General features: G+C 46.8%; 1 protein-coding gene across 2 annotated transcripts in view; it reads right to left on the bottom strand.

Moving 5' to 3' along the window:
• The window catches only part of LOC129701807 (follistatin-related protein 5-like), a 424,382-nt gene that overhangs the window by 239,154 nt on the left and 164,762 nt on the right, over positions 1–20,466 (bottom strand). For both annotated transcript variants that reach the window (XM_055643258.1, XM_055643259.1), the window contains exon 4: positions 17,347–17,595. In XM_055643258.1, coding sequence (XP_055499233.1) covers positions 17,347–17,595 — 249 coding nt within the window. The remainder of the gene's footprint in view (positions 1–17,346; positions 17,596–20,466) is intronic.

Raw genomic sequence — 20,466 nt, 5'->3', positions numbered from 1 at the left:
GAATGTGAAATCATTCCTCAAATCCGATCAATTCCCAAAGATCCAGATCAGATCAATGATCAGGATCGGATTGCCATAACAAATAGCCTCGTCGTCACAAGCAGTGGTTTGTGCAACAGCGTTAATGATTAAAAGATTGCACAAAAGAAATAGATGAAAATCCTGAGGGATTTTTACAAGTATCAGTAAGTTAATAAAAAAACCCGCATTCAATTCTCCTCAGGAGCATCGATTTGGTGGAGTAATATAGTCCACAGATTGGGAGTGAGATCTTTCTCGCCTCTTTGATTTGAGCATCCTTTTCCCAATTTAATCTCTGAAATTTGAAGGAAGGAATTACAGATGCTGGTTTATACGTAAGATAGATACACAAAGTATTGGAGTTACTCAACGGGTCAGGCAGCATCTGCGGAGAAATAGGATGGGTGATGTTTCGTTTCTGAAGGAGGGTTCCGACCTGAAACGTCACCCATTCTCTTTCTCCACAGATGCAATCTGACCCGCTGAGATACTCCAGCAGTTTGTGTTTATCTTCGAATGTTTAGAATTATTTGAACCAGGAGAAAAATTAACATAGTTTATCGAATCAGTGCTGAGGATTTTCAATGCGAAATATACTAAATATGAATATTCAATTTTCCAATTTTAGTTAACGTTCTAAACAACCTCTCCACTCCCCTTTCTCCTCCATAGCCCTCATCGTCCCCGTCCCCCTCCCCATTTCTCTTCCCCCTTCCCTTTCCCGAACGACGGCGGCAAGGGGAGTCAAGACCGTCCCGTCAACGAGGGCTCGAGGCCCCCGACCGAGGAAGAACAAAAGGAAGGGACTTGAACTTTATTTCGCCTTCCATCACAGTGAGGAATGTGGAGGAGTCATTGTGGTGGATGTTCATGTTAAAATGTGTTTTTGAGTGATCTGTTGCTTTTATTTGTATGACTGACCTGGCCAGTGAAATGCAAAACATACTTGGCGAATAAAATCTGATTCTGATGAACATTGACTTCTCCAATTTCAGGCAGTCCTTGCTTTCTCCCTCCTTCCCCTCCACTTCCCAGCTCTCCCACAGCCTACTGTATTCGCCTCCTCTTTTCTTCTCCCCCCCCCCCCCCCCCCCCCCCCAACCCCCACATCAGTTTGAAGAAGGGTCTCGACCAGAAACATCACCTATTCCTTCGCTCCACAGATGCTGCCTCACCCGCTGAGTTTCTCCAGCATTTGTGTCTACGTACAATACTGGCCTTCATCAACAGAGGCATGAAGTGTAAAAGTGGGAAGACAAACTGGGTCTTTATAAAACCCTGGCCCAGCTGCAACTGCACTATTGTGCTCAATACATCTTGCCTTATTGTGGGAATACTGTGTTTAGTTTAGTTTAGATTCTACTTTGAGAAGAGATGGAATTAGTCTATTGCTCTGCTAGTGCTGATATGATGGGCCAAATGGCCTCATTCTGTACAGTAACCATTCTATGTCCCAACCCAAAACATTGTCTATCCATTCCCTCAACAGTTAGTGTCATAGAGTCATACAACTATGAAACAGGCTTTTCGGCCTACTTTGCCCATGCCAAGCAAGATGCCCCATGTACGAAAGATGCCTGCGTTTGGCCCATATCCCTCTAAACCTTTCCTATCCATGTACCCATCCAAATGCTGCCTGACCCACTGAGTTTAGACATTAAAGATACAGCACCGTAACAGGCCCTTCTGCCCATCGAGTCTGCGCCGACCAATGATCACCCCGTACACTAGCACACTAGTGACTCTTACACACTAGGGACAGCTTACAATTTTTACTGAAGCCAATGAACCTAAAAACCTTTACGTCTTTGGAGTGTGGGAGGAAACCGGAGCACCCAAAGGAAACCCACGTGGTCACAGGGAGAGCGCACAAACTCTATACAGACAACACCTGTAGTCAGGATCGAACCCAGGTCTCTGGTATGTAAGGCAGCAACTCTACCGCTGTGCCACCGTGCCGCCCTTAGCTCCAGTTTTGCATGGGTTTCCAGCTTCTGCAGTTCGTTGTGTCTCTGCGATAGAAGTACTACTAGTGTTACAAATAATTCCGGACTGGGTCCCACGTTTGGGTCGATCAGGGATGTACCTGCAGGAGCACAGCAGCTTGGCGTCTGCAAGCTTGCAGCATGTTATCCTGTGTGCCGCCACTCACTGACGCACTGGCAAATGCCAGGCTGGAGGCGTTTATTGCAGGGGAATTGGAGAATAAACTGCAGGCGTACATCGCAACTCAGGAACAGCTGCCTGGTCACAGAGCTGTGGTTCCCAGAACAAAGCAGATGACACTGCCATCTTCATGGAGCAAGGCAAAGCAAAGTCATACCAGCTTCAAAGTCGTCTCTGTCGTTGAGTTTCATTGTCTGTAACTCGTTTTCACCTATATGCCACGGAGAACAATGGCCTGTTTCCTTTATGTTCCTCATCTTTCTCATCGCCCTGTCCCCTGACTCTCAGTCTGAAGAAGGGTCTCGACCCGAAACGTCACCTGCTCCTTCTCTCCAGAGATGCTGCCTGACCCGCTGAGTTACTCCAGCTTTTTTCAGTTTAAACCAGCATCTGCAGTCCCTTCCTAAACATCTGTCGCCTGCTGTATACACATTTCTTCAGCTGATTCACTCCGTTTTCACATAGGTTAAGGGGGGACTTGATACAGGTCTTTAAAATGATGAGAGGGATATACAGAGTTGATGTGGACAAGCTTTTCCCTTTGAGAATAGGGAATAGGGAAGATTCAAACAAGAGGACATGACTTCAGAATTAAGGGACAGATGTTTAGGGGGTAACATGAGGGGGAACTTCTTTACTCAGAGAGTGGTAGCGGTGTGGAATGAGCTTCCAGTGGAAGTGGTGTCAGCAGGTTCGTTGGTATCATTTAAAAATAAATTGGATAGGCATGTGGATGAGAAGGGAATGGAGGGTTATGGTATGAGTGCAGGCAGGTGGGACTAAGGGAAAAAAGTTGTTCGGCACGGACTTGTAGGGACGAGATGGCCTGTTTCCGTGCTGTAATTGTTATATGTTATTATATGGTTATTTAGGTTAAACATAGAAACATAGAAAATAGGTGCAGGAGTAGGCCATTCGGCCCTTCGAGCCTGCACCGCCATTCAATATGATCATGGCTGATCATCCAACTCAGTATCCTGTACCTGCCTTCTCTCCATACCCCCTGATCCCTTTAGCCACAAGGGCCACATCTAACTCCCTCTTAAATATATCCAATGAACTGGCCTCAACTACCTTCTGTGGCAGAGAATTCCAGAGATTCTCCACCCTCTGTGTGAAACCGCACTGTCTCTAGAGATGCTGCCTGACCCGCTGCGTTACTCCAGCACCTTGTGTCCTCCACTGATTTTAGGGGCCAGTTAAGATCAGGTTATCCTTTTCACATCTCTGAACCACCGGCTCAACCATGAATCAGTTCCAGTGGATCACTTCTCCGGTTGGACGTCATTTGGTGTCAAGTCCTGTTTATCAATTATTATTCCGACATTAATCGTTTTCATAACTGTGAAGACATTTTAATACAATTCTTGCTCTGTACCTCCCTGGTGACGTTGATAAGCACTAAGCTGCTCATATATATTCAATACAAGATTAGTAACAGGCATCAACTATTAAAGTCGTCACAATTACACATTGGGTTTGGTACATTACTTTTGTCTTTTAGACTTTAGTGTAACAGGCCGACCCTACAACGCTCGCCAGACCAACCAGCCTTCGTGGTCACGTTAAGAAACTCTGCGTTTACAACAATGGCACTTGAAAATTGTGCCATACCTGGAGATTTTAGACTTTAGAGATCTCAGTATCCTGTACCTGCCTTCTCTCCATACCCACTGATCCCTTTAGCCACAAGGGCCACATCTAACTCCCTCTTAAATATAGCCAATGAACTGGCCTCAACTACCCTCTGTGGCAGAGAATTCCAGCGATTCACCACTCTCTGTGTGAAAAATGTTTTCCTCATCTCGATCCTAAAGGATTTCCCCTTTATCCTTAAACTGTGACCCCTTGTCCTGGACTTCCCCAACATCGGGAACAATCTTCCTGCATCTAGCCTGTCCAACCCCCTAAGAATTTTGTAAGTTTCTATAAGGCTATAAGGTTAGATTGATTATTGTCACAGGCACAGAGATGTAATCATGTATTGTCTATCCGCAGTCTGGTTAGCACGCAACAAAAGCTTTTCACTGTACCTCAGTACACGTGGCAATAAACCATTCCTTCTCTCCAGAGATGCTGCCTGTCCCGCTGAGTTATAGAGTCATAGAGTGATACAGTGTGGAAACATTCAGCCCAACTTGCCCACAGTGGCCGACATGTCCCAGCTACACTAATCCCACCTGCCTGCGCTTGGCCCATATCCCTCCATACTTGTCCTATCCATGTACCTGTCTAACTGTTTCTTATACGTTGGGATAGTCCCAGCCTCAACTACCTCCTCTGGCAGCTTGTTCCACGCACCCTCTGTGTGGAAAAGTCACCCCTCAGATTCCTATTAAATCTTTTCCCCTTCACCTTGAACCTATGTCCTCTGGTCCTCGATTGCCCTACTATGGGCAAGAGATTCTGTGCGTCTACCCGATCTATTCCTCTCGTGAATTTATACACTTGCACGAACTTTACTGAATGCGGATGCACCCGGAACCAATATCCTCGTCACCTCGAACCCAGCAAGAGAACATCCTTGATGCCCATCATGTAGATGGTCCCCAAATCCTATTTGTGTTCTAACAAGGGCACCGGAGTGAATGTGCACATCCCTGACAGGCAGGGAGGAGTGATTTACCGTTGCCTCCCTGGGCCCGTGTTTGAATAGTGATGAATCTCAGACAGAACACGGAGCTTCGGGAAGGCAAACACATTGCACGGCAAATGTACGTCAACACGAATCTCGGAATAATGAGCAATTTGGAATCGAGGGAGAGATGTCAGTGTCATAGTCTTTGCCTCCCAGGAAGCAGGGGAGCACAAGGATTACATTTGTGAAAAGTTTATGGAGACCTTGGGATCACCTCTGCTGTGAAATACACTGCAGTGTGAAATAATATATGAAACTCAGGATCATTTATTAATGGCAGTCTGCGTCACTCCCCCTTCATTCTACATCACCAGTTTATCTCCCGGTTGCTGGACACTTGACTTCTCCTTCCCATTCCCACACAGACCTCTCTGTCCTCGGTCTCCTCCATTGTCAGGGTGAGGCTAAACGCAAATTGGAGGAACAGCATCTCATATTTTACTTGGGCAGCTTATCAGTGGTATGAATATTGATTTATCTCAGGTAGACAAAAATGCTGGAGAAACTCAGCGGGTGCAGCAGCATCTATGGAGCAAAGGAAATAGGCAACGTTTCGGGCCAAAACCCTTCTTCAGACTGATGGGGGATGGGGGGGAGAAGAAAGGAAAAAGGGAGGAGGAGGAGCCCGAGGGAGAGTTCGAGGGAAGGGGGGATCACAGAGGGGGGGGGGGGGGGGGGGCAGTTAGAGAGGAGGAGGGTTGTGAAACTGTCTCTGGAGAGAGGAGGGGAACTTCTTCAAAGTAGGCAAACCTTGAGGAGATTTCGCAGTGGAGTAGACAAAGTGTTTAAGAAGGAACTGCAGATGTTGGAAAATCGAAGGTACACAAAAAAGCTGGAGAAACTCACCAGGTGCAGCAGCATCTATGGAGCGAAGGAAATAGGCAACGTTTCAGGATGAAACCCTTCTTCAGACTTGATTTATCTCACTTCAGGTAGCCCCGGCAGTCCCTCTCTCTCTATCCCTCCCCCAACCAAGTCGCACCAGCTTCTCGTTTCCACCCAACAAACAGCTAACAATGGCCTAGTTTTGTTTACCATCGTCACTTTTTTTTGCATAACTCTCATCCATTGTTCTTTATCTCTCCACACCACCGTCTATGTCTCTCGTTTCCCTTATCCCCTAACCAGCCAGAGGGAGGGTCTCGACCCGAAACGTCACCCATTCCTTCTCTCCAGAGATGCTGCCTGCCCCGCTCCAAGCTTTCTGTGTCTATCAACCTGTTCATCTCCCGCCTTTCGGTAACTTTAATTGTGCTGCAGACACGTTCAGGTTTGTGGTGGAGCACAGGATTCCCAGAGACCAAACGAGAGATGAAAATGTTATCCGTGAAATGGAAAAAAGAGCTAATCCATTCTCCCGACGCCTCGTGATAATCCTCCAGGGGGCGACACAGTGGTGAAGCGGTAGAGTACAGACAGTACCCGTGGTCAGGATCCAACCCAGGCTTCGGCCTTGCAGGCCCGGTTTGATCTTGATTACAGGTGCTGTCTGTATGGAATTTGTACGTTCTCCCTGAGGAACTGAAGGGGTCCTGATTTTTCTTTGCTTCCAATTTTATTCCCCATTCTCCCTACTGCAATCACTCCCGACCCGAAACGTCACCTATCCATGTCCCCCAGAGACGCTGTCTCACCGGCTGAGTTACTCCAGCACATTGTGTCCTGTACTGTTTAGTTTAGTTTAAAGATACAGCACTGAAACAGGCCCTTCGGCCCACCGAGTCCACTGTGACCACTCCTTAACAACACCCTGCACACGCCAGGGACAATTTACAACTACACCAAGCCAATTAACCTACAAACCTGTACGTCTTTGGAGTGTGGGGAGGAAACCGGAACTCCTGGGAAAAACCCACGTGGTCATGGGGAGAACGTGCAAACTCCGTAAAGACAGCTCCCATAGTCAGGATCAAAGAGGGTCTCTGGTGCTGAAAGGCAGCAACTCTACCTCTGCACCGTGCCGTCCTTCAAGAATAACCTCGACCCCAAAACCATCAAGCTCTTGAATATGACGCATCGATAATGGGCCTGTCCCACTTAAGCGTTTTTTTTCGGCGACTTGCCGGCACCCTTCATAGTCGCAGCAGGTGGCCAAAAATGTTCAACATATATTGAAAATGCAACGGCAACCAGAACAAGGTACGACTCTTTGGGTGACTATTCACGACCATAGAGGCTTCACCCCCGCGGCATGTCGCCAGGGTGTCGCTGTATGGTCGTGAGTAGTCTACTCAGTCGCTCAAAGATTCGTAGCGTCTTTCTGGTCGCCGCTGAATTTTCCACACGTTGAAAATTTTCAGCGACCTGCAACGATCTCTGACGGGTCCCGGCAGTCACCGAAAAAGTTGCGTAAGTGGGACAGGCCCTTTACCTCAGCTAAACACCAAAGGTCAGAACTCATAGTGAGATCATGAATGGGAGTGAGATAATCTTCAAGTTGTTTGCATTATCTGTAAATATTTTCTCTGTTAACTGTGCAGTGATTATTTTAACAAAAGGTCTTGATGAAATTTTGCAGATGACTGTACAGAGTTGCCTTCCAGCACTTGGATGAAGTTAAACGGTGTGCTGATTAGATGCCTCTCGCAAATTGGTATTCTCCTTGCAAAGAAAATGTTTTCCACTAATCTGCAGCAAGGTCAGAAAAGCAACCACCACTGCTTCAAGTGTAGATGAGGAAGATGTGGTTCAGATCCTCAAAACGCAGAGAAGAGAGGCGATGGAAATTAAGAAATAAAAAGCATATTGTCAAGAATAAATTGGTAATGACACGAATGCCCATAGCATCAAGACCTGTTCCAATATTTATTCATTGCCTTCTTCAAAAGGGCCTGTCCCACTTTCACAACCTAATTCACGACCTCTGCCGAGTTTGCCCTTGACTCACACTCGCAGCATGGCCGTCGCGAGGTCGTAGGTAGGTCGTAGGTAGGTCGTGATGCTAGTCGTGGGTATCCGTGGCATCAAGTAGTTTTGGGGCATTTTTCTAGCCTGATGAAAAATGTTCACGAGTAAAAAAGGTTGTGAATTAGGTCGTGAAAGTGGGACAGGGCCTTAAAGCTTTTCACTGTACCTCGGTACACCTGACAATGAGGTAAACTGAACTGAACATTGTTCCATGATTTTTCTCCATCACAACATCAAAAGTCGCATGAGTAGAAGTCCTTTCAATAGGCATTCTCTTTGTGCCGCTTGCTTCACAAGGTACGTAACCTTTTTGTCCCGACACCTCTCCATGGTCTCCAGAGATGCTGTTTGAGCCGCTGAGTTACTCCAGCACTTTGTGTCCTTTTATTTTTAAACAATCACCTGGGTTTTGAACTTTATGTCGGAAATGGTGGTCGGAAAGAGAAGTCCATGTGGCATTTAAGATGTATCTAAAAGAGCACTTGGAATGTTGTAACCTGCTCGGTAACAGATTCTGAGCTATTACCGACAGTAAGGCAGTATGGTGGCAGGGTGATTATGTGCCTATGTTTGATAGGAATTATTGTGAAGAAGGGAAGTGAGGATTTTGATAATCAGATTTAGAATACCTCAGGGGAAGGTTCATGATCCGTTACAACGTGTTGAAAGGCTCTGTGCTCCGATATCATGCATGCGGTCACAGTCAGTGGAGCTCAACAACTGAAATTCGGGCAACACGGTGACGGAGTTGTTGCCTTACTGCGCCAGAGACCCGGGTTCGATCCTGACTACGGGTGCTGTCTGTCCCGTGCGTTCTCCTCGCGACCTATGGGGGTTGTCTCTGGGTGCTCTGGTTTCCTGCCACACTCCAAAGACGTACTGGTTTGCATCGGTAAAATTGGAAATTGTCCCTCGTGCGTGTAGGATAGCGTTAGTGTGCGGGGATCGCTGGTCGGCGCGGACACAGTGGGCCGATCGACCTGTTTCCGCGTTGTATCTCCAAACTAAACTCAACTGAACTGTGGAAGCTGGATCTGACCATGTCCAGAATTGCCACACAGTATTAGGAGATTAGGAAAGCACTGAAGAATTTACCTTCCAATTCCCCTTGGGAGTGCCAGGGAGGCTGGTTCTTTCAAAGATCTGTCAAATACAGTTCCACCTCCTTTAATCCAAACAAAATCACTAGAGTGTACATTCCCAGGCAGCACAATGGCGCAGCAGTAGAGTTGCTGCCTTACAGCGCTTACTGCGCCAGAGACCCGGGTTCGATCCTGACTACGGGTGCTGTCAGTACGGAGTTTGTACGTTCTCCCCGTGACTGCGTGGGTTTATTCTCACACTCCAAAGACGTACAGGTTTGTGGGCGAATTGACTTGGTATATATGTAAACATTGTCCCCAGTGTAGGATAGATTTAATGTGCGGGGATGGCTGAACAGTGCGGACTCGGTGGGCCGAGGGGCCTGTTTCCGCCCTGTATCTCTAAACTAAACTAAACTAAAAATGCGATTCATTGATATAAATGACAATGAACCCAGCACTCAATTAGTCACCAGCCTCCAGCCCAAACGGCAACTTTCATTCGATACTTCTGCTTCCTACAATCAAGTCAATGAGTTAGAATCGTAGAGTCATACAGAACTCACACGGGCCCTTCGGCCCAACACCCATGCTGACCCAGATGCCACATCCAAACAATTCCCACCGGCCTGCGTTAAGTCCATATCCCTCTAAGCTTTTCCTATCCATGTGCCTGTCCAAATGTCTTTTGTCTGGTAACTTGTTCCATAAACTCACTTCCCTCTGTGTGAAAAAGTTGCTCCTCAGGTTCCTATTAGATCTTTTCCCTCTCACCTTAAAAGTTGAGGTTCTATATTTTTGAGAACAATGAATTCTATCAAACATAGGCAAAAAAAAGCTGGAGTAACTCAGCGGGACAGGCAGCAGCCCTGGAGTGAAGGAATGGGTGACGTTTCAGGTCGAGACCCTTCTTCCGACTGGTTAGGGATAAGGGAGACGAGAGATATAGTCGGTGATGTGGAGAGATAAAGAACAATGAATGAAAGATATACAAACAAGTAGCGATTTTAAGCGTCTCATTTTCACCCTACACAAACAGCTTACGATCATCGTTACTTTTTTGCTCATCTTTCATCCATTGTCCTTTCTCTCTCAAAATTCAAGACTGCACTTTCATTATGTGTTGGGATTCTGCAGGTCAAATACAATTCCACACAGAACTCTTCAGCAGAGGAGGCAGTCGAGGCAGGTATTTCATGTCATTAAATTAACAACCAAAGGTGGTTGATTCCATTTGATCAGAAACCTAGTTGTTAATAATAATAATTGGGGTTAAGTTCATTTTTCTTCCCACAACTCTGGGCGGAGTTTGTACGTTCACCCCGTGACCTGCGTGGGTTTCCTCCCAGATCTCTTGTTTCCTCCCAAACTCCAAAGACATGCAGGTTTGTAGGTTAATTGGCTCGGAACGAATGTAAAAGCAGAATGGATAAGGGAGAGCCAGTGGATGTGGTGGATCTGGAATTTCAAAAACCCATTCACAAGGTCCCACACAAGAGATTAGTGTGCAAAATTGGAGCACATGGTATTGGGGGTAGGGTATTGACATGGATTGAGAACTGGTTGGCAGACAGGAAACAAGGAGTGGGAATTAACAGGTCCTTCTCAGAATGGTAGGCAGTGACTAGTGGGGTGCCGCAAGGCTCGGTGCTGGGACCCCAGTTGTTTACAATATACATTAACGACTTCGAAGAGGGAATTAAATGTAAAATCCCTAAGTTTGCGGATGACACAAAACTGGGTGGCAGTGTGAGCTGTGATGAGGATGCTATGAGGCTGCAGGGTGACTTGGATAGGTTGGGTAAGTGGGCTGAAGCATGGCAGATGCAGTATAATGTGGATAATGTGATGTTATCCACTTGTGTGGCAAGATCAGAAGGCAGATTATTGGCTGAATGGTGTCATATTAAGAAAAGGGGTGGTGCAACGAGACCCGGGTGTCCTTGTACATCAGTCCCTGAAAGTAAGCATGCAGGTACAGCAGGCAGTGAAGAAAGCTAATGGCTAGTTGGCCGTTATTGCGAGAGGATTTGAGTTTAGGAGCAAGGAGATCCTACTGCAGTTGTACAGGGCCCGGGTGAGACCGCACCTGGAGTATTGTGTGCAATTTTGGTCTCCTAATTTGAGGAAGGACATTATTGCTATTGAGGGAATGCAGCGTAGGTTCACCAGATTAATTCCCGGGATGGCGGGACAGACATATGATGAAAGAATAGGTCGACTGGGCTTGTATTTGCTGGAATTTAGAAGGGATGAAAGGGTATCTTATAGAAACATATAAAATTCTTAGAGGATTGGACAGGGAAGATGCAGGAAAAATGTTCCCGATGTTGGGGGAGTCCCGAACCAGGGATCACAGTTTAAGAAGAGGGACTGAGATGAGGAAAAACGTTTTCACAGTTTTAAATCTGTGAAATTTTCTGACACGGAAGGCAGTGGAGGCCAATTCACTGGATGCTTTCAAGGGAGAGTTAGATTTAGTTCATAAGGTTACGGGGAACCAAGGGATATGGGGAAAAAGCCAGAACGGGATACTGGTTTTGGATGATCAGCCATGATCATATAGATTGGCGGTGTTGGCTCGAAGGGCTGAATGGCCTACTCCTCCACCTATTTTCCATGTTTCTATGTCCCTAGTGTGTGTAGGATAGTGTTAGTGTGCGAGGATCGCTGGTCGGTGCAGACTTGGTAAGCCGCAGGGCTTGCTTCCGCGCTGTATCTCTAAACGGAAGAAAGAATTTCATTGTATCCAGGTCCTGTACACGTGACAATGAAGTACAGGTGCACAACCTTATATCCGGTGTTCCAGAAACCGAAAAGCTCCGAAAACCGGCCATTTTTTCCAGATGTCGTCTGCGCACCAAAGCTCGCGTTTGGCGCCAAACCTGACCCAAAACGACCCACGGTCAACCCAGGTCTGTACTACTGTAGCGGCTGCCTCCTCCCTGGAGACCGGGAGACGCTTAAACATCTGTAAATCATTGCTTAAATGTTAGTCAGTTAGTTTGGAGGGCTTTTATGTGAAGGGGGGTGAAGGGGTAAACTTTAATTCTTAGTCCCCTACCTGGTCGGAGAGGCGGGGAGCGGTCAATGCCTTACCGGGTCGCTGTGCAGTAAGCTCCGCAGCGCTGTGGCCGGTGGGGCCGCGGGCGGCGCCGGTTGTAGCTCCGACCCCGGCAACTCTACCCCTGGCTGCGAGGCGCTCCAAATCCAGCGCGGCCCGCGGCCGGACGCCCCAGCTCCGCAAATGTCGGGAGTCGGCGGCGTCGCAGCGCTGGGATACCAGCGGGGTGCGGGCAATGCCTTACCGGGTCGCCGTGCGGCAAGCTCCGGAGCGCTGTGGCCGCCGACACACAACATCGCGGAGCGTCGCTGGATTTGGAGCCGCGCAGCCAGGGGTAGAGTTGCCGGGGTCGGAGCTCCAACCGGCGCCGCCCGCGGCCGGACGGAGCCCCCAGCTCCGCGGCTCCAAATCCAGCGACGCTCCGCGAATGTTGGAAGAAGGCGGCCACAGCGCTCCGGAGCTTGCCGCACGGCGACCCGGTAAGGCATTGCTCGCTCCCCGCTGGTATCCCAGCGCTGCGACGCCGCCGACTCCCGACATTCTCGGAGCTGGGACGTCCGGCCGCGGGCCGCGCTGGATTTGGAGCGCCTCGCAGCCAGGGGTAGAGTTGCCGGGGTCGGAACTACAACCGGCGCCGCCCGCGGCCGGACGGAGCCCCCAGCTCCGCGAGGTTGGGAGTCGCCGACCAGGTAGGTAAGGGACTAAGAATTAAAGTTTCCCCCTTCACCCCTACACCACCACCACCACATAAAATCCCTCCAAACTAACTGACTAACATTTATGCAATGATTCTCCCGGTCTCCGGGGAGGAGGCAGCAGCTCCAGACTTTTCAAGCCGCCCGCGCTACCTACCTAATCTACGCTAAAAATCTTCCATTCTGAAATCCGAAAATGTCCGAAATCCGACAAGTGTCTGGTCCCAAGGCTTTCGGATAAAAGGTTGTGCACCTGTACTAGTGAATAGAACTGTACAACCCAATTTATTATCTTAATTTAAATTAGTGCACATCAATATACAAGATCAAGGCCCGGGCATTCAATGGTAATGTGCCTGGTTAATGCACTACAAGATAGAATTGCTCTGTTAATGTGGTCTCAAATCATAATTGAGACCATATGGAATGCATAAAGTATGCTGAAACGGCAGTTTGCACAGTCTTACGACAAAGAAGGTTGGGGCTCAGAGCCTTTCCTAGTTTTGTGACACTAAGCCACAAACAGCAGGGAACTAGGTACGGCTAAATTTATTGCCAAGGATGACCTTTTGGTTTAGTTTAGTTTAGGTAAGAGATACAGCGCGGAAACAGGCCCTATCGCAACGCAATCACATTCAATCTGAAGAAGGGTCTCGACCCGAAAAACGTCACTCATTCCTTCTCTCCAGAGATGCTGCTTGTCCCGCTGAGTTACCCCAGCATTTTGTGCCTATCGTCACAGTCAATCTAATATTTATCCACCCACCTGACAACATTATCCAGCAGAACAATACGATCATGTCTCTCATCATTAGTTTAGTTTAGTTTAGAGACACAGCGCAGAAACAGGCCCTTCGGCCCATCGTGTCCGCATCAGCCAGCGGTCCCCGCACACTGACACCATCCTACAATTTTTACCAAAGCCAATTGACCCTCAACACTATACGTCTTTGGAGTGTGTGAGGAATCTGGAGCACCCGGAGAAAATCCACGCAGGTCGCGGGGAGAACATACAAATTTCGTACAGACAGTGCCCGTAGTTTGATCGAACCCGGGTCTCTGGCACTGTTATGCCCCTGTCCCACTTAGGAAGCCCGAACGGAAACCTCTGGAGACTTTGCGCCCCGCCCAAGGTTTCCGTGCGGTTCGCGGAGGTTGCAGGTGGTTGCCGGAGGTTGCAGGTAGTGGGAGCAGGTAGGGAGACTGACAACAACCTCCGGGAACCGCACGGAAACCTTGGGTGGGACACAAAGTCTCCAGAGGTTTCCGTTCAGGTTTCCTAAGTGGGACAGGGGCATAAGGCAGCAACTCTACCACTGCACCACCGTGATGTCCAGTGGCGAAAATCAAAACATTTACTTAAACACGTTGCAATGAAATGCATCTTGGCTTGGTTCTGATTGCTCCCAATGGGATTTGCTTTGATTCTTACTGCAGCCATGGGATGGTTCTAAAGGTAATTCCATTAAAGAAAGTAGAAATCTTCAAGCTCTTTATTAATTTCCAAGTGCAAGGAGACTTCAGTGTTTGCTGTTATTGCTTTTTTTTTGGTACTTATATGAAAAGTATTTACTTTTTTTTCAACGATAGATCATACTTATTCTTAAGCAAAAAAATCAATAGGGTGGTTGAATATTTTTTGCTGATTCTTCAAAAGTTAGCGTACATGTGTAAAGTGTTTTGAGCAAAAACTGTGTAACCCTTGCTTACCCTCTCTCTCCCCCCCCCCCCCCCCCCCCCCCCCCCCACTCTGGTTCTCCGACTAGTTTCACCGTTCTCATGGTTAATTGGTGTCACCTTCCCCTCAGTCAACATTGAACCATTCTACATTTACCCTGACCATCATCTGCTTTGATCTATCGTTTTCACACCTTACACTTCCATATCTCTAGTGTCCCTCTCCCCTGACTCTCAGTCTGAAGAAGGGTCTCCCTTTCCTTCTCTCCAGAGATGCTGCCTGTCCCAAGACTCAAGTCAAGAGGGTTTATTGTCATGTGTCCCAGATAGGACAATGAAATTCTTGCTTTGCTTCAGCACAACAGAATATTGTAGTCGTAAATACAGATCAGATCAGTGTGTCCATATACCATGGAATATATCCCGCTAGTTACTCCAACATTTTGTGTCTATTTATTGAGCATGAACTGTTGTAATACGTGTGGGCAGGAAGATAAGTCTTGTCTCAACTATGTCATCAATATGAATTGGGTGACATTACCCCTGCCGAAGGGCTACTTCAGTAGTTGTGTCTCTTCAGCACGACAATAAACTAGACAATAGAATTCCTTTGCAACCATTCATAGCATGCAGGAACCTTGATCTTTAACGAATTTGCAGAAATGTAGTCGACATGAATAATTCATTTAGTGCAAGAAGTCAAGAGTCAAGAAAGTTTTATCGTCATGTGTCCCAGATAGGACAATGGAATTCTTGCTTGCTGCAGCACAACGGAATATGTAAATACAGTACAAAACGGGAGATAAAAGTTCAGTGTGTCTATAGACCATATATAGACAATAAATAAACAGATATTGTGCAATAATAACAATAGACTGTTATTGTTCAGAGTTTGTTTGATATCGTGTTTAATAGCCTGATGGCTGTGGGGAAGCAGCTGTTCCTGAACCTGGATGTTACCGATTTCCAGCTCCTGTACCTTCTTCCCAGTGGCAATGGTGAGATGAGTGTGTGACCAGGATGGTGTGGGTCTTTGATGATGAGGAGAGGAGAGGAGAGCTCTTCAGCGTGTCGTCCACAGAGCGCAGAGGATTATTGGGACACAGCTACCAGCCTTGGAGGGCATCTACCACACACGGTGCCTCAGGAAGGCCGTCAGCATCCATAAGGACTGCTCACACCCCTGTAACGGACTGTTCGAACTACTTCCGTCCGGCAGACGTTACAAGGCCTTCTACGCCCCAACCTCCCAGACTCAGAAACAGCTTTATTCCCAGAGCTATAGCGGCTCTGAACCAGCCCTGCTGAGTGCCCCCCATCCCCCCCGGACTGTCTCCCTCGGATGGTCACGTCACACAGTTTATTTATTTATTTATTTTTTTTTGACATCGGTTGGAAGCTGCATACTAAATCTCGTTACACTGAGATTTATTATTATTATTATTATTATTATGATGTTGGCAGCATTTTTGAGGCAGCGACTGCGATAGATCCCTTCGATGGTGGGGAGGTCAGAGCCGATGATGGACTGGGCAGTGGTCACAACTTTCTGCATTCTTTTCCGCTCCAGGGCATTCAAGTTGCCGAACCAAGCCACGATGCAGCCAGTCAGCATGCTCTCTACTGTACACCTGTAGAAGTTCGAGAGAGTCCTCTTTGACATACCGGCTCTCGTTAATCTTCTCAGGAAGTAGAGGCGCTGATGTGCCTTCTTTATAATTGCATCAGTGTGCTGGGACCAGGAAAGATCTTTGGAAATATGTACGCCCAGGATTTGGAAGTTTTTGACCCTTTGATATAAACGGGATTGTGGGATTGTGCAGATACTGGTTTAAACTGAAGATGGACACAAAATGCTGGAGTAACTCAGCGGGACAGGCAGCATCTCTGGAGGGAAGGAATGGGTGAGGTTTCAGGTTGAGTCTGAAGAAGGGTCTGGACCTGAAACGTCACCCATTCCTTCTCTCCAAAGATGCTGCCTGTCCCGCTGAGTTGCTCCAGCTTTTTGCGTCTATCTGCAACTTCCAAACTGTGTGTTGTGCTGTGTCTGGGCCACTGGATAGGAAGCAGTAACTTCAGAAGATGAGGAATCAGCACTGATTTTTTTCCTCAGTCGACCCACCGCCTATTTCCCCTGAGCAGAGGCAAGGGTAGAGTGGACGTGGAAAGGATAGAAACATAGAAACATAGCAGAAACATAGCCATTCGGCCCTTCGATGTTTCCACTGTTGGGAGAGTCGTGGACCAGAAGTCATCGCCTCAGAATTAAAGGGCGCTCTTTTAGAAAGGAGGTGAGAAGGAACTTCTGTAGTCAGAGGGTAGTTAATCTGTGGAACTCATTGCCGCAGAGGGCTGTGGAAACCAAGGCAGTGGATATTTTTAAGGCAGAGATAGACAAGTTCCTGATTCGAATGGGTGTCAAGGGTTATGGGGAGAAGGCAGGAAAATGGGATTAGGAGGCAGAGATCAGCCACGATTGAATGGCGGAGTGGACTCGATGGGCCGAATGGCCTAATTCTACTCCTATAACTTGTGAACTTGTGACCAAACCAGTTTAATGACAGTTTCACCGCCATTAAAGCCATTACTCTGTTTTCCTGAGCTCGTCAACATTTCATGAACTGGGTCAAAGACTGCAGTGGTTAGAATAAAAAGGAATAATCGGTCAAACCAACGTGTTGAAGCACTTCACGGGGATATTCAGTGTACGACCGGCACTCAAATACTACCAGGAAATGAATGATGCTGATTTTTATCACATTTTAATCAAAACAGGAGGAATTCTTGCTGGCACATGATTAACCTCTGTTGTTACAAATTTGACTATTATAAAGTAATGACTGAATAGCCCTTGGCAGTGCTGCGCAATGTTTTGATAAATAAGCAAATCAGTGGGAAAATATTGCTGCGTATCAGCCACAGGGCTACTTAACATCACATATGGCTTGAAGGCTTATTTCAATTCCCGAGAAAAAGTCCGTTCGATTTCCAAAAAATTTAAAGTAATAAAGATTGAAATATACAAAACTGAATGGAAGCCCAGAGTGGCAAAGGTCCATATTGACACATTACATTTGCTGTTGCTCACAGCCTTACCTTGGAAGAAACACTCTTTATTGTTGACGATGTAGATTTTTTCTCGCTGTAGACAGGCAGCGCGGTGCAGTTGGCAGTGATTCTCATAAAACTCTCCGTCTGAGCCGCAAATGGGCAAATAATTTGCCTTGCACTCTCGCACGCACACACACTCAGGCAGTCCTGTCTCTTTACTGATGACACACTGTTGCCCGCGGCCACAGTGGTGCCTTTGACAGGCTCCGTACAGTCCATCGTGGCCGTAATACACTGCAAACGAAACAAAAAAAATATCTCATCAGTTCACTAGTCGTCGGAGAAGAATTAGGCCATTCGGCCCCACCCAGTCTACTCTGCCATTCATTCGCTGCTGGTCTATCTTTCCCTCTCAAGGTTCACGAGATTGAAGATTCGAGAGACTTTCTTGTCATGTGTCCCCAGATAGGACAATGAAATTCTTGCGTTGCTTCAGCACATTCTCCTGCCCCATTCTGAACCCCATCCTCCTGCCTTCGCCACATAACCCCTGACACCCGCACTAATCAAGAATCTGTCAATCTCCGACTTCGAAATATTCATTGACCTGGTCTCCACAGCCGTCTGTGGCAATGAATTCCACAGATTCACCACTCTGTGAGTTAAGAAGGGTATGAAATATTAACATAGTATGTGAAGTTAAATCTTTAGACGTTAGATAGACACAAAATGCTGGAGCAAATTAGATTTTAGAGAAGAGACAGTCTCTTTGCCCCACCAAGTCCATGCCAACCAGCGACCACCCCATACACTGGTATGACCCTACACATTATGGACAATTTATAACTTACTGAACCCAATTAAATGTGGGAGTGTGGGAGGAAACCAGAGAAAACTCATATGGGTCACAAGGAGATCATATAAACTAGGTGCAGACAGCATCCGCAGTCAGGATCTAACCCGGGTCTCTGCCACTGTAAGGCAATATCCAAACCAAAATCAAACACACTTACGCGCAGATATGTGGGGAAAAAAATTGCCCCCCCCCCCTAATTTTAGAACAAACTTCAAGCCCAGTGTGAAAGGGCTGTTTCGCACAGAGTTGTGAGTCTGTGGAATTCTCTGCCTCAGAGGGCGGTGGAGGCAGGTTCTCTGGATACTTTCAAGAAAGAGCTAGATAGGGCTCTTGAAGATAGCGGAGTCAGGAGATATGGGGAGAAGGCAGGAACGGGGTACTGATTGTGGATGATCAGTAATGATCACATTGAATGGCGGCGCTGCCTCGAAGGGCCGAATGGCCTACTCCTGTCCCTATTGTCTATTGTCTATTCTTCAAGCCCAATGTGAAAGCTGCAAATGTAAATTATACTCAGGGGAATGGAGACCTGATAGAAATATCTGAAACTAAGCAAGATCATAGACAGGGTAGGCAGTCAGAAACTTTATCCTGGGGTGGAAATGGGAAAGACTAGAGGGCAGAGCCTTAAGGTGAGAAGAGGTTAGGTTTATTGGAGATGTTATACAAATCATGAGAGGAATAGATCTGTGGACACACAGAGTCTCTTGCTCAGAGTAGGGGATTTGAGAACCAGAGGCCATAGGTTTAATGTGTAGGGGGAAATATTTAACAGGAATCTGAGGGGCAACTTTTTCATGCCAAGGTTAATGGGCGTACGGAAAGAGCTACTGGAGCAGGTAGTTGAGGCAGGGAATATCGTGACATTTAAGAAGCAATTAGACAGGTACAAGGATAGAACAAATTTAGAGGGATACGGGCCAAATGCAGATGGGACATGTTGGTCGGTGTGGGCAAGTTGGGCCAAAGGGCCTGTTTCCACAGTATGACTCTATGGTGGGTGCCAGGGATGGTGGTGGAGGCAGATATGATTGGGGTATTTAAGACAGGCACCTGGATATGCAGGGAATGGAAGGATATGGATCGCATGAAGCAGAGGAGATTAGTTTAACTTGGCATGGACAATGTGGGCAGCACGGACATTGTGGGCCGAATGGCCTGTTCTGTGCTGTACTGTTCTACAGTACAAATCTCAAAAAGAAAAAAAGGTTGCCATTTCATTCACTTTAGTTTAGTTTAGTTTAGTTTAGAAGTGCAGGCCCTTCGGCCCACCGAGTCCAGACAGACCAGTAATCCCCGCAACACTAAACCTATCCTACTACTACGGACAATTTAAATTTTACATTTAAACCAAGACAATTAACCTACAAACCTGTACGTCTTTGGAGTGTGGGATGAAACCGGAGCGCCCGGACAAAAAACCCCACGCAGGTCACAGGAAGAACGCACAACCTCTGTACAGACAGCACCCGTAAACAGGATCGAACCCGGGTCTCTGGCGCTGTAAGGCAACGACTCCACAGCCAGGCCAATGTGCCGCCCAAAATAATCCTCAATAATTTGTTTAATAATTGGTTTCCGTGTCTGCTGAGGGGCTGTGGTAGTTACAATCCCAGCGATCACATTTTTTCCCCCTGCGTTCCCATTCTCAAGGTTATTAACAATATCTGCATCCGCCGAATTGTCAGGCAGAAATGGTTCATAGAAGAGGCAATTCCTCAGGGCAAAAGATTTTTCTCATAGAACACAGTCCTGAATGCAAGATCATTAGGTTACGGCGCATTCCTTAATGAACATTGAATTCAGATGTAACTAATTAATTAAACAAGCTCCAGATAAGCATTTCCTTCTTTTTTTTATTAAACAGAATGAAATCCTAAATCCACAAGGATTGAGAAATGCATTAATGAAGGTTTAATCAACTAAGGCTGTGTGTTAATGTTTCTTTTCGACTATTTATGTTTCATATCCACTACGTGAGAAAGAAATGGTTTGTTTCATTTAGAAGAAACATATATTTAATCATTTATTTTAATTTGTAGTAATTGAATTAAAATTAAGCAAAGTGAGGAAAATAAAAATTCAGACTTTTGCATGGTCTCGGAAAATGGATGGGAATTGCGTTATGAGGGATTTTTCTGCTCTTTTAGTTTAGTTTAGTTTAAAGATACAGCGCGCAAACAAGCTCTTCAGCCCACCCAATCTGCGCCCACCAGCATTCCCCGTACACTAGCACTATCCCACACACACTAGGGGCAATTTACATTTATATCAAGCCAATGAACCTACAAACCTGTACGTCTTTGGAG

The sequence above is a fragment of the Leucoraja erinacea genome, chromosome 11, assembly GCF_028641065.1.
Source record: "Leucoraja erinacea ecotype New England chromosome 11, Leri_hhj_1, whole genome shotgun sequence".
Lineage (NCBI taxonomy): Eukaryota > Metazoa > Chordata > Chondrichthyes > Rajiformes > Rajidae > Leucoraja > Leucoraja erinaceus.
Note: the sequence above shows the minus strand (reverse complement) of the source record. Positions and strands in the feature narration are given on the sequence as shown.